At 37.1% G+C, this 15,754-nt stretch overlaps 1 protein-coding gene across 1 annotated transcript; it reads right to left on the bottom strand.

Moving 5' to 3' along the window:
- Positions 1–1,025: 1,025 nt before the first annotated feature.
- Positions 1,026–7,364, bottom strand: LOC147612717 (laccase-4-like). Its single transcript, XM_086783286.1, has 7 exons — positions 7,168–7,364; positions 6,538–6,689; positions 4,074–4,321; positions 3,447–3,575; positions 2,728–3,323; positions 2,205–2,595; positions 1,026–2,016 (listed from the first exon to the last, which is right to left on the bottom strand). The coding sequence occupies exons 1-7, from the start codon at positions 7,276–7,278 to the stop codon at positions 1,886–1,888; spliced, it is 1,758 nt and encodes a 585-aa protein (XP_086639412.1). The 5' UTR covers positions 7,279–7,364; the 3' UTR covers positions 1,026–1,885.
- Between the last annotated feature and the right edge of the window lie 8,390 nt (positions 7,365–15,754).

Raw genomic sequence — 15,754 nt, 5'->3', positions numbered from 1 at the left:
TTTTAATTATTATTATTTTTTAACAATGGGAGGTTATATGGAGCACCATGTTAGGCCATATTAGCTATAAAATCCTTAAAGTTGAATGTATTTTTTCATGAATTTAAAACATAAAAATATGTTTGATTTGGCCTCACCAAAATTAAGGCGAATTGCTAATCGTGGGTTAGTGCATTGGTTTGAGAGTCCCTAGGTGACTTCTCCTGTGCAAGCGATGGCATCTAGTGTGTGTGAGTAGTGTACTTTCAAATTTCCGGCCAAGCCCAAAAAAAATGTATTTTCAAATTTCCAACCAAGCAAAAAAAAAAAGAAAAAGAAAAGAAAAAGGCCAATCAATTAATTTATGCCAATATATATATATATATATACACACACACACACACAATTCATTCATTGAAAGACAGTGCTGCTTACTTGGCCATCCGATATAATATATATATATATATATATATATATATATATACACACACAATTCATTCATTGAAATCCCCACATAAATGACAGTGCTGCTTACTTGGCCATCCGATTGTTCTGTAGAAACAACTTTGTAATTATATATATATATATATATATATATATATATATATATATATATATATATATATATATATGTATAAATACGGATATTAGGGTTCATGGGCAGCGCCCACTTTGGCAACGGCGAGCCTACACAAGACTGTAGCTTTTTATCATACAGGTCAGTGTGCAGCACCCTAATTTTATTCCTTAAAAAAAAAAACAGCTGAAATTTCTTTTTTTCCCCCTTTTTTAAAAAAAGAAAAAAGCTTGAAATGGCTCATAGGTAACGTTTCCCCTTGAGTCATTAAGGACAATTATGGGTTTGAAGTGAATTTTACATGTCGTGTATGTATGTGTGCATGCATGCATGTTCATATGTATGCATACATGTATGTATGTATGTATGTATGAAAGTTGCCTTCCCTGAGGCTAATTTTCCATGTAAGCCAATTTTAGAAGTTTTATTTTTTTCAAGCCTGAAAGGAAGTTCACCAGAATTTATCAAATTTTTGGCCTTTAATGTACTCTGTGTTCTTGAAAGGAATACACTAGCATTCATCTCCATTTAGTGCTAATCTCTCTTTGTGAGGTTTTTAGGGGTATTAAGAACCACATTCACAACACAGAATACCATCTTAGTGCATTAGAGAAAAGATATAGGAATGGGAGAAGCACTAAGAAGCCCGCGCCGGGCTTGTGCTCGAGTGCCGGAGTGAACCTAGTAGTACCCCCAGGTTCAAGTCATGGTATTGTAGGGTGGGTTGTGGGTTTACATAAGATCAACCACCACCTTCAAAACCTTGAATGAATGCACCTCATCTGTGTAGAAGAAAGATAGCAGTAGCCCCTCACATCTCAGAAGTTCTCATCGAGAAGTATGATGCTGCCAAGACTAGACAAGGTGTAGTATCATTCTATTGATCACAAACAACATGTTGCCAAAGTTTTGAGACAGCAATCAAGTCCTCTCTACTGTGAGCTGGGTGTAAAATATCTCAGATGTGCATATGGCAAGGCTATTCCTTCATCAAAATCCAAGGTTACTCACTCAGGAATGCCATTTTCTCCTCTTGCTCGTAGTGCGAGTCAAGGTTTATCTCTTATGAATGCAAGCCCATCATTTCTGTAAAATGTTTCTCTTGGGGGGCAACGATGGGTAGCCGAAAGCTTGATTTGCTTGATGTAAAGGTGATGACATATGACCACGGCTCATGAAAGGAGAAAGGATTATGTTACACTTTGTGAATGCAGTTTCTGCTACTTATTGGGCTTACCTCATTCACCAAGCAACTTGCAAGAATGTCAACGGAAGTATCCACGGGAAATCTATGGATATTTCAATGCAATTTATTGGCTTTCTACCACTCTAGCATGGGGGATAGTCTTGGGGAGGAGGGAGAAGCTTTTCCTGTTTAGATTTGCCATCCTTGACTATCCACACCATCTCCATCCCCCAGGAAGTGTGCATCTCAAAATGGCAATGCATGAGCCAAACCCCTGCAGAAATGGTGCACACACAAAAGCTTAGTACTTGAGCAATCATCCACCAAACTGTTCATCTTATCCCCAAGCATTGTTTGAAAGCCACAATTTGATAGCTTCATCAGCTCTCTTCCACCATTATGAACTTGTGTTTAAGCATTCACCACACATACTTGTGTAAAAGATTTCAGATGAGAATTTACCCGGATTGTCAGTGTAGAAGCGTAGAGCAACCCACCCTCCGGCCGGAATGGCTATGGTATTGAATGCAGGTGCATCGACGAGGTTGAAGGTGCTAGGATCTGTATCAGCATTGAAGTTACCGAAGCCCGCCCCGACCACGTAGAAGTTGTGGCCATGCAGGTGGAAGGGATGGCTCTCAAAGAAGAGGTTCCGAGTATTTTGAAGCACCAGCTGCACGTTGGTTGCAAACTCCAACACCTTGACTCTGGTGCCTATCTCAGCATGCTTATCGGCCAAGTCGATCCCTGTGTAGTTGTAAGCAAACAATGGGTCATCGGGGAAGTCTCCTTGGTATGTGTTTTCTGCCAATTCAAGGCCATTGATCGGGTCATGGGTGCTCTGGTAGTATGCCTATTATGGGACATCACAAGATGAAACAGTATTTGGATTATGATTCCAATTAAGAGCACAAAGCATCAAAAGGTAATGTTTGATTACCCACAAGATTGACTTGCAGCATTAGAAAGGAGGTAGCTCATGTACCTGCAAGATTGATGTTTGAGGGTTTCTAAAGGTTATGTTGCTGATTGAAGTGGAGACCTTGCCTCCAGAGGGGCCATGGCAGACCTGACCAGAAGGGCAATCCTCCACAGAGTAGCCAGCTGTGAAGAGGAAGCTGCGGTTCAACTCCTGCGGGACATGGGCCGGGTACTTTTTACTATCCAAGCTTCTCAGGCTCTTCAAGTAGCTCATAGCGAAGTTGGAGTCGTTGGCTGCTGGGAAAGCAGGCAACAGCAAGCTGCTTGCAATGTTGGATTTTGGTTTGGCTCCCTTGTAACTCAGCAGAGCAGTGGCTTGAACCATGGGGTAGGGTACGAAGGCAGTTGGAGCAGGAGAGAACACAGATGCAGCCATGTAGTAGTGACCCACAGCTTGATTTGCTGTGAAGAGAACATCTGCTGTTTGGCCAGGTGCAAGCACTATTACATTGCTAGTGTAGGGTTTGGAGAGAGAGGCATCAGTTTCCACAACTGTGAGCTTGTGATTTGCTATCTGGAAGTATAATTGGAAGTTCATGGCTGCATTGATGAGGCGAAGAAGGTAGGTTTTTCTTCGCTTGACATGGATGATGATGGCATCTGGGGGTGGGAAAACATGACACACTGATTTCAGATCAGCTTCACATACACAAGCAAGATGGGCTTTTCTCTGTGCAGCTTGTGCTTGGATATAATAATGCTTTGTATACATGACACTCTCACCTTCTGTGGAGCAGTTGTAGAGAAACCCGGGCTGCCCATTGATTGTCAAAGCATTTGATATATTATAGCCTCCTCCATCAGCAAGGCCATACCGCTCCACATCCAACACATCTGCATTCCACCACTCCCCTGCAAGCATTATCCAATCCTCATGCACTAAGGAGAGAGAAGAAGAAGAAGAAGAAGAAGAAGAAAAAGCTCTTTTAACGTCGTAGGAACAATCCCAAGAGACCAAATATGATCTTTTAACGTCGTAGGAACAATCCCAAGAGACCAAATATGATCTATCTGACGGAAGTGAGATTCGAACACAAGACGTGTTGAATAACAACTCCATGAGCTAACCAATCTACCACACATTGGGTGATAGAAAGGAGAGAGAGAGGATGCACAAGTTCAACATTTTTGGTTGCATCCAAATTTTTAAAAACAATAATCAAGGAAAGCATCTTCTATTTTACTTTCTAATTTTTGGATTTCCTGTGTCTTATTAAATTTTTGGAGACTTGAGAGAGAGAGAGAAAAAAAAAGGAGTGAGAGGTTGAATTAAAGTGTTCCAAAAAAAAAATGGAGTTTTTATTTTAAAAGAAGAATTAATTGGTAGGTAATTTGCATGAGAGGAGGTACCTAGAATGATGGGAAACTCAGCATGGGGGATCTTGGGGAAAGGGTAGGGGGTGCCCAGTCGTGGGAGGATGAGGAAGGCGCCATGGACGGTGGCACGGAGCCAGCTGAGGTGGGCATGCCAAAAGAGGGTGCCCATTTCTCTCACCACCGTGAAGTTGTGTGTGAAACTGTTGTTTGGCTGGATTGGACATTGTGTTATGTATACTGGCCCATCCGACCAACACGAGTACATTTGTCGCACCCCATGCCTGCCCACCATCATTGGAAAAACAAAACATTAACCTATGGCACCAAAATTGTTTTTTTTGTATATTAATTCATTAGTTGAGAGAATAGAACCTTACATTAATTAATTAATGTAAGGTCATTTTGTATTAATTAATTAACTGTTTTTTGTATTAATTAATTAATTATTTTTTCATTCTTTTAAACCACCCCACAACACACCCACCCCCCTACCCCCCCAATAAGGTGTGGGGTTTAAAAACCTCCTCTTCATGCACACAAAAGAAAAAAAGAAATAAGTATTTATACTACACACACACACACACACACACACACAAAATTTATTATTTTCTTAACCTCCTCCCTTTCTTGCATCATAATTTTGTTCATCAGCACTTTCCCTATGCCTTGCACAAGCTTGATTGCATCCCATAAAGAACATCATTTTATAAGAACCTATGTCCCTATACATGAAGGCACCCCCAGATGAAGACATGCATGATCATTGATAATTTGCAGTGCTTGTTAGTCATCACTATGAAAAATGTTTTTTTAAAAGCCCTTTTGACTTTACAGAGCTAGAGAAAAAGATAAGCAACGAAATCCTTCATGTATTGCATATGCAACACGGCAATTTTTCTAACTTCCCATGGAAAAAGACATCAATTATCAACTTGCAAATACATGAGCAATAACAGCCTTTTTAGGTTCGTATTTAAGTGTAAGTATGCACTTGACATGTTTTATTGGAACTATTCCAAATTGTAGCCAAACTTGATCCATTGATTTCATATGTAGCAATGATTGGAATGAATGCATTCTTCTTTCATGCTTTAACACATTTCCCATTCAAACATTGTTTGTTATGAATAAAGATGTAGTAAAGCCTACATTATTTCCTCACATTCAAATGAATGTACAAAATTAATTACTCCTAATTCTGTCTTCTAAGACCCATTTGAAAAAAAGCAATCCCTTATTTGGTCATTATTGACACCAAAACATGTTAACTTAAAAGAGGAGATAAGTGTGCAAAGCCCATGTTTTGACAATATTTTTTGCTACAAGATTATAAACTATGTAAGGATGACCAAAATAAGCAAATACAAGAGAAGAAAACTCTTTAGAAAGGAGCACACCCTTGAGAGAGAGAGAGAGAGAGAGAGAGAGATATTTATGTGTGTTGATTTGATTTTTAAAAAACAAAGAAAAAATAGAGCCTCAAAGTTTTACTCACACTTAAAGTTATAGACTCTAGAGTTTCAAGGACTCCTCTTGAAACGGTTTACAAGATGTAAAGACAAGCATACAAAGGTATATGTAAAAGTTTTAATATTTTTCATGTTGTAAAGACAATCATACTAAAACATGTAAAATATTTTGGTTCTTCTCACTAAAAGCATACAAAGGTATATGTTAAAAAAATTAATATTTTTCATGATGTAATGACAATCATACTAAAACATGTAAAAGATTTTGGTTCTTCTCAATTTCTCACATACGTGAAGTTTGTTTATGACATTTAAGGCTTCCTTTCCAAAGGAAGAGACAACAAAAGAAAGATCAGCCTTTCTCATGCCAACAAATGCACAAGTAATGCCAAAAAAATGCATAAGTAATACCAAAAAAGAGTAAGTAAAAAATGCACAAGTAATACCAAAAAAATACACAACAAATGCACAAGTAATACCAAAAAGAGTAAGTAAAAGGTCATATCAAGAACTAGTTAGGGATCTTGTCATATGTGAACGAGTTGTTTATTAGTACAAGTAATTTTGAATTGTGTAATGTATCAAGGTGTGAATTGAGGAGAATTAAGTTAGATAAGCTTGTTGGTTATAAATACAAGTAATTTTGAATTGTGAATGAGTTGTTTGTAATTAATACAAGTAATTTTGAATTGTGAATTAATACAAGCAATTGAGGAGAATTAAGTTAGATAAAGCTTGTTTGTTGTAAATACAAGTAATTGTGAATTGTGAATGAGTTGTTTGTAATTAATAGAGGTTAGATTAGCTTGTTTGTTATTAATGCAAGTAATTTTGAGGTATGAATGAGTTGTTTGTAATTAATACAGGTTAGATTAGCTTGTTTGTTATTAATGCAAGTAATTTTGAGGTATGAATGAGTTGTTTGTAATTAATACAAGTAATTTTGAGGTATGAATGAGTTGTTTGTAATTAATACAAGTAATATATGAAGGTGTGAATTGGGGGGAATTAAGTTAGGATTAGCTTACCAATGTATGGTCAAGTTGGTGGAGATGCGGTTTCTCACTTGGACAATAACACGATCCCCTTCCCGGACGGTCACTGTAGGGCCCGGAAACTGCCCATTCACAGCCACCAAGCTCTTGGTGTGGCATAGCCTGCTCACATTCATGTAATGGATCTGCCCAAAAAAGGAAATAAAAAGGTTAACAACCCCATTCTGCTACTGTTAATTAACAACCCAATTTTGCTACTTTTAACTAATCTTTCTTCATTCGGCATTCTTTAACTTCATAATCTAAGCAGCCCAATGTTTTACTCACGAATACTGCAAAATCTAGCAACCTCTTTTAGTAGTTTCTATCTAAAATGCAATTGATTTCTGACCCACACTTGCATTGTAGGCTTTGGACAGCCCAATTGCAGCTCTAATCCTTCCTAATCCCTCCTAATGATGCCAGATTTAAGAGCCGAGCTTTGTTTTTAATCCAACAATCAATGTAAGGCCTCCCAATGCATCAAATCTGCACTTGTTTTCCAAACAAATCCCATAACTGTCTGCTTTAGCACCCAACACACTCTCTGGACATTGCGCTTAGTCGACTTGACCCACTGATTACAACATAATTAAGCTTCTTTTGATGCTAATCAAAGGCAACCTCAAAATGCAGGTGATGGGTGGTTGAGTTTCCGTCATCGGAGTGGACACATGCTGCAATTAGGGCGAGGATTAAGGCTAAGCAAGCAAGGTGGAGGAGGATCCTTGCCATGATTAAGCAAGATAATTAGCGCATGCAAGGGGCCTAATTGTGGAAGTGTGATTGATCACACATATATACACAGTGTGTGCATTGCAATTTGAAGGGGACAACTGGTGCAGAATATAAGAAAGGTTGGTAACAAGTCCTCAAATCAAGTAATTAAGTGAGTCCACTTCAAGGTTGCAACCCCTAGTATTTCTTTGGCCCAAATAATGTCCACCCATTTAGCAATCTAAGGTTTTTAAAATACAATTAAGGTTGCTTTTGCCGGTGGAATGATGTTTTCAAATGTCATGTTTTTGCAACCATTAGTTCTTTCTCAAACCAACATCAAACCTATCTTATTCCTTTCTCAAACCAACATCAACACACCTCTATTATCTTATATACCACCACTACAGTACCCTCTCCATAACTAACTTACATCCTCCCAACCCTCCCACTTGGTTTTTAACATGCAACACCTCACAATTTCCACCCCCAACTTTTTGCCATCCATTTGGCATCCATGTGCACGTCAAGTAAGGCACTAACGAGCATGGCACTGACAAAAGCCTCTCAGCCAACTGATTACTTTCTGATTCCATGCTTAATAGTATGCTTTATCATGCGGCCTACCCAAATTGTACAATTCACCGTTTGCAATTTTTATAATCATGGACCTTACATGTTAATGTTCCTTTTATAATCAACATAGTGTGTGACTTGAGCGGTAAGCCTATGCAAGGACTTTAGCCAAGGTACATACATAAGATGGAACCATCACATGATCACGTGCTAAGTGGTACATGTAAGAGTTCTGGAGCATCATCACTACCCCTTATTATTAGTCAAATCCTCCTTCTCCAAGGTTACCCCAACTTACAATAGCTAGTGAGGGGGGTGAATGTTTTCAAGTTCACCAATATCAGACATTAATTTCAAAAGTGACAGTGCAAATTTACTCTCTTCAAATCTATAGATCAAATAAAAACATTTATGGCAACATTACTAAGTTCGAGGAATCACTTAGATTTTAGGGGTTTTCCATTTTTTCCTTTATAGCAGCATAGATACTAGTCTATGATGGACATAAGGGATGGTTTTTCTTTATAGAAGTGTAGATACATGGAAGTGCTTGTACTAGTCCTCCATGCGCTTGTTGACTTATAACAGTGGTGTTAAAATTTCACAAATCAAACTTTTGCTATGCTAACAAAGCAAACTTTTTAGTTCTAGTTCTAGTTCTTTTGTATTTGTATCAAATTTAAAGGCATTACATAAATGTGAGAATGCTTTATTGAATTCATGTTAGTGGCTTGAATAATGTTGCATTTAAAAACCTTTTGTATATAAAGAATATGATGCTACAGGTAAACAAACAATGGAGTCTCTATAATGTATTTTAGTCCAAGCATTTAAAATCCTTAAACGTGTATAGTGAATATGATGCTACATGTAAACAATAGAGTCTACATATATAATGTATTATATTACTTTTTAAGCTTCTTCAATCAAAATACTCTACCATATTGTTTTGAGGTCTATTCTTTATATTCACGTACATAGTACTGAAAATTGTTTACACTCATTATAATTTAGATTTTCAAAACTTTTTAGCTTTTCAAAACTTTTAACATGGTCTACTATTCAATTGATAAAATGTGACAAAATGTAGAAAAGAAAATTTTTTTGAGTGATTTTCTTCTTTTTTTATGGGATCTTAGTAAAGTGAATAGTTGAACAAATTACTAGCATTCTACCAGTTTGAAATTACTAGCATTCTACCAGTTTGAAATTAATTCTATAATTCATTCTAAAATATTAAGACGTTATTGTTGATGTGTCAGCCAAACTAATCAACTCTTTATCTAAACATAAATTGATGAAAAAAGAGAAAATTGTTTTGAGTGATTTTTTTCCTATTTAATGTGATGTTAGTAAAATGAATAGATGTAAAAATTACTAGCATTCTATTAGTTTGAAATTAAGTCTATAATTCATTCTAAAATGAAGTTGTTGTTGGTATTTGAGCTTTAAAAATCAACTCTTTCTCCAATAAACAAAAACTGATTAGAGTAATTTGTGAGTATATTGTGCTATAATTTAGAAGTATAACTTTTTCTATATTAAACATTAGACTATCATCACTTTTGTACTTGACAGAGTGACTAGTCAATCACTTGAATGTCTACAAAGGTGTACTCCAAGGAAAGCAAGTCAACCACCCAAAAAGTATGGAGCATTCTAAAAAGAAACTAGACTTCCACACCAAAAACTAGAATATTACACCAAAAAATTAGACTACTACACCAAAAATTAAACTACTACCACCAAAAGTTTCATTTATGAATCCCATTTTCTTATGGTTTTAAACACCAACCATGTTGGAAACGCTACTAATGTCATTTTATATTTTTCAAGAATGGTAATGTTCTTGTAATTTTTAAAAATTTTATTTAGTCACATCATGTTGAAGCCTCCAAAAATTATATGTCAAAAATACATATGCTAGAATATCACGTATTGCGAAAAGACATATGCTAGAATATCACGTATGCCGAAAAGACATATGCTAGAATATCACATATGCTGAAAAGACATATGCTCGAATATCACACGGACTTATGGAAAACCCTTGTTTACCTTGCAAAATCTTTGCGTGTACTCTTCCATGGAAGTGATCTTGTATGGAAACTTGCAAAATCTTTATGTGTACTGTTCCATGGAAGTGTCTTGTATGAAAATTTGTGCAAGTGCTAAGCATTCCTACCCCCCTTTTTTAAGATATTTAAGTTTTGACATACATGTAGAAAATCTTATGGAAGAGATATTATAGTGTATTTTACTTTTGAGAGAGAGAGAGAGGTTTGGTGGAGTGATTTTTTTGGTATCATTTTACCTACATAGAAAATGTTCCTAAGAATCTATGATATTATTCCATCTCAAAAGTAGACAAAGATTATAATAAAAGGGTTTCAAAAGTAGATGCACTCATAAAGTGTAGAATATTTTGAGAGCAATACAAAACAATGGAGACAATGGAGAGAGGACGACCTACGGACTGAAAGAGGACCTAATGCACATGAGCATGATCTATTGGGTATTTCAGAGTTAGTTGGTGTGAATACCCTCTATGGGTGTGAACAACTCTTATTAAATTCTAGGCCACAAGATAAGGCTTGATGTCTATAAAAGGATGTACTTGGGAGGTTCTCTAATTACAAGAGTATCATTTGAGTTGTGCAGTCTTTTCTCTTATGCTTACTATCCTCTCTCTCTCTCTCTCTCTCTCTCTCTCTCTCTCTCTCTCTCTCTCTCTCTCTCTCTCTCTCTCTCCCCCCACACGCACACTCACCATGGTTATCCTCCATCCACCATAGTTATGGCTTGTTCCTTCATTCCTCTCTTTGCACATACTCCATCTTGGCACTATGAATGCTAACATGGAATAAAAGCTACTCACATCTCTTTTGTATGTTTTTCTCATGCTATGCTGCGTTTTGCTTCTCCATACGAAGGTTTGCATTTTTCTCATGCTATGTTGTGTTTTGCTTCTCCATATGAGGGTTTGCATTTTTCTCAACCTATGTGCTTCATTTTTTCAGTGTTGTGTTTGTTGTGTTTTCTTTTCTAACGCTATGCGCAGCCCCATGGTGCACCTCTAGCCCATAGCCACCTCTCATCCTCTTTACACACCATAGGGTAACCAATAAAGCAAAAACATAGCCCATCTTTAATGCAACAAGACAAACTTAATAGTCTATAATGTAGCCATCAGAGAAGTCCTATGGGGTAGCCAAGTGCATGTATATTGTTAAAACCTATAGCCATTTAACATAAGGGAGAGAAGGGTTATTACTATTCCACCTAGTCCTACAACAAAACACAAGCATCTGATGCTCACTTGGTACTCCTACAGCATCTACGACACAAAAACACAAGTATAACCAACCTATAGAAGCATAAATACACATCACAAAGCTATCTAGTAGATGCTACATCAGAGGGCCAGGCACTTTTTTAAAATATGAAGAAAATCATCAAATTCAAGTCCCCTACATCAAATTGGAGCTTCTAGAGTGCCATGGAAGATCCAAGCATCTACATTATGGCATTGTTGCCTTTCACAACAAAGTGTGCATCAGCATTGGCATGGAAACTTTGTCGAAAGAGACTACTCTTCACCGACATATGTTCGAGGGGAAGTTTTTAAACTTCCAAAATTTTCTAATTCCTATTATGTTTTGAGTCATGGGTTCTCTACCCAACAAGTCCCCAAAATTTTGAATATTTTAAGTCATGGGTTCTCTACGTGGGACCAAAAATCTAATACTTTTGTGTTTCTTTTTGTAATCCTCCATCTTTTTCTCTTTACCTTGCTTAGAGAAAAGGGGGGTATTTATTATCTTTATCTCCCGAGGCAAGACTTGACCTCTGAATCCTTCATGTTGAACCATGTTATATGAGCCTCTAAGCCATGTTTTTATGCCTCTAAGCCATGCTTTTATGTCTCTTTTTGTAATGCTCTATCTTTTCCTCTTTATCTCCCAAGGTAGGAGTTGACCTCTAAATCCTTCACGTTCAACGATGTTATATGAGCCTCTGAGCCATACTCATGAGCTTCTAACTTAGTAACGGGAAACATGTCTTATTTCTTTGTTGCTAGTTTTGGAGTATAGAGACTATTGAAGGTTTTCTAGGCATCACCTTCATCATTTCGAAGGGGGGTATTGAGTATTTTGGAGTTATTTTGGAGTTAGTTGGTGTGAATAACCCTTATTAAAGTCTAGGTCATAAGATAAATATTGATGCTACCTATAAAAGCATATACTTTTGGGAGGTTCTCTAATAAGAAGAGTATCAATTGAGTTATGCAATCTTTTCTCTTGTGCTTTTGCTATCATCTCTCTCTCTCTCTCTCTCTCTCTCTCTCTCTCTCTCTCTCTCTCTCTCTCTCTCTCTCTCTCTCTCTCTCTCTCTCTCTCTCTCTCTCTCTCTCACACACACACACACACACACACACACACTCACCATGGTTATCCTCCATCCACCATAGTCATGGCTTCTTCTGCCATCCCTCTCTTTGCGCATGCTCCATCCTAGTGCCACGAGTGCTAACATGATCTTGTTTCATTAAGCTCACTTTTTTTCAACACAAGAGTTCAAGTTGTGAGTTTAAATTATGTGTTGTGGGCTTAGAAGTGCATTTAAATAGAGAAATAATTGAGATTACAATTCAGGTTTATAATAAGGTGAACATAGGAGTGTGACAAGAGAGAGAGTAGGTGAGGCTAAACATACTATAGGACCAACAATAAGGCAATTAAGTAAACCTTTGAACAAAAAATAACAAAATAACAAGATGACCTGGGAGAGTAATAGTCTCAATAGACAAAATAATCTAATCCTCTTAGCATGTGGAGAGCATAGTTTATAACATGGTAACATCTATGCTAGGTCATGTCTCACTAGATATGCTTTAATCTTTTGAGATCTAGTTATTATGAGAAGGATATTATTAGGCCTCATGATCACATGTTATTAAAAAATTAACATCTTTGTTGGTCAAAAGATGTTTGTAGAAGGAAAACTTTAAGTGAAGAAATAATTAGCACTGCACTAATAAGACACTTCTTAAACCTCAACATTATCATTGTGAACACTCACATGTCAAAATTCAATGGATGTATTAGCAAAACTTAATCACAAGATAAAAATCTTAAAGTAAGAGATATGGAGAATAATGCTAAATTATTGTTATAAATTAGTTACAATCTTCCTACTCATGCACTCGATTAAGGAGATATGATTATGATCTAGGTAGACTTTGGTGGACAAAGTTGGTGGTGGATAGAGGATGTCATGCACATACAAGGAAAGGTGGAAAACCACTACTCAAAAACACCCAAAATTTCAAAACCATCTTTCTCATGTTTAATCCTCTTCTTAATCGAAGAGCATGATCTAATTTTCCCAACCGAGAGGCTCAAAACCACTCTTACCGAGCTAAAGTACATATCCCTCCATCTCTCAACAGCACACATGGTGATTTTTGCTTCCTTAATTACTTCTCTAATTTCTGGTTGTGTAGGTAGGCCAATAGCTTTTCCTTTACCCTTTTAAAGCTTTAAGCTTTTAAGATGTCAAAAGCTTAACTCAAACCTTTATATATAAGCTACAAAGCTTCTTCTTTTTTCATTCCTACCCACAACACATATTATCTCCTGCAAAATTATTTTTCCTCTTTAGTAAATTCTAAAAAATATTGCATAGCTATTTCTTGGCTAAAAATACCATATTTTTTCCCAAAACTACCATTTTAAGCCCAAAAATGTCATAAAAATCACCTTTAAAAATCTTCAAAATTTTCTTAAAAATTTCTTGAGCTTTTTCCAACAAATGGGTAAGTTTTGAGCCACTTATTGCAATGCCAAACACAACAAAATCTTCTCCACTCAACATTGTTAGTGTGCATAATGGACGGTTAACCCCACTGTACCATTAAATGTGTTAACACAGCTGCAAGCCTAAGATGCAAACCAGAAAAAAAAATCTACCAATGTTGAAACTTCAAAATGGGTCATGAAAAATATTATAACACATCAGACCAGCAAGGATCCAAAGTTAAAGGATGAATCCCAGCAGAGATCAAAACAGAGATAAAAACCAACCAAAATCTCAACTACAAAAAAGGGATCTAGACCCTTAAAAACCCAATAAAACCTAAGATAAGCATAAGGTGGAGGTTGAAACAAGCTCAAATGAGAATAGGAAAATCAAAACACCTCACCGAAGAGACTCAAGTCAACTCAAAATGTAGGAATATCCACCACACTGCACAAGAAACGTCAAAACTTGCATGTGAAACTATTGATGTTGATAGCATAAAACAAGTTTTGCTAGCAGACAAAGAGACTAGGATGAAAGTGCTACATGGAGGGACACAAACAAACCTTTGTCCTATGCCACCATATGAGAATACAAGAGATTAGAAGCACGTGCACACCCTCCCAACCAAATGATGAAGAATTGAATTCAATCGATAGTTCTAAGTATGAAACATGGGAGAGCATGGTAAGACTAGTTGCATGGTTAAGCAAGTCACCCACTGACTCCTCCCCATCAACTTCCCAAATGTTCATGCAAGAGAAATGCGACCAACTAGAGGATTATCAATTTCCCTTTCAAAATGAGCCAGATTTGCCAAATGAAACTCAACGTTTGAGACAAGGTGACTGGAGAGAACTCAATGTGATGTACAGAGGTGGAATGATGCCATTAGCTTATGGCAACAATAAGCTAAAAGCAAATGAAACAGGGCTAAAGTTCCTAGTGGGAAAAAATATTCAATGAAAACAAGTAGTGATTGGCCTTAATGCTACTTGCAATACTATTTCAGGAAGAATTCGGGCGTCTTTAGGCTAACCCATGCTCACTCCTAGACAAATGAATATGCTAGATGTTGAAGGCTAATACCTTAAAGTTTTGGGTTAATTCTCGCACATAATTCTAACTTGGATGATAACATCAACAAGTGTGAATTTCAAGTCACCCCTAAGGAGCTAGAAGAGGTTGTCCTGGGTGGTGATCGGTTGGTCAACACCTGGTACTTGATTGATGAAAGGCATGGTGGTGATTTTTGATAAACGCATGTGAATGGACCATTGAAAAGCACCTTTGGTGTGAACATCATACCAAAGAAACAATAAAACTAAAGATAATGTAACACTTCTGGAGGATCAGTAGGCGGGCTTCAACCAACGGCCTGATGCTTGTAGCCAGGTTTTTTCCCCCTTTTTTTTTTCTTAGGCTGTGCCCGTTGGCTATTCTATTGATGGACGAGATGCTTGTGGTTGCCTGCTAAGAACGCGACTCTAGTGTCACGCTTTTTGAAAAAAGACCCAACCCCAAATATACATATTAAGTGCCCTCAAATTGTAGATCTCCATGAAGGTGTCCATTTTGTTTCCTCAAAACTCAGAGTAACGGCCACATATTTTGAAGGAAATGCCATAGCCGCTATGTCTAAAGAACCTCCTTTACAAGTTTCACCAAGGAAGCAACAAGATCTAAAGCACCAAACCTCGTCTACAAAACAGCCACTCCTAAAAACAATTCCCAATTACCAACACTGGCATCAATGGTCAAACCCATGTCTAACAAAGAACCCCAAGATGAGAATTCTACCACCACAAGAAAAAAACCTCGATCAACATCACTAATAAAAAAAAGGCCTCACACCATCATCCATGATGGTGTTGAGCTTAGAGACCTTAAGAGTTACGAGCTCGGCCATCAAAAAGATCCCCATCCACAACATGTTGAGGTGAGTGGTTCCTTCTTTGCTATCTCTTAGCCTTAATAGAGAAGAAATTTAAGAAACAAAAAAGTGAAAGAGAGGGAAAAAAGAAGGCATAACTTCTTTTTCATGAGTCGTGCACTTCTCCAACCACCCAAACCACCTTTTCTTGATATTTTATTCATTTTACAAAAAGTGAAAAAT

The sequence above is a fragment of the Cibotium barometz genome, chromosome 45, assembly GCF_041138505.1.
Source record: "Cibotium barometz isolate CiBa-2024 chromosome 45, ASM4113850v1, whole genome shotgun sequence".
NCBI lineage: Eukaryota > Viridiplantae > Streptophyta > Polypodiopsida > Cyatheales > Cibotiaceae > Cibotium > Cibotium barometz.
This window is presented reverse-complemented; position numbering and strand designations above follow the sequence as displayed.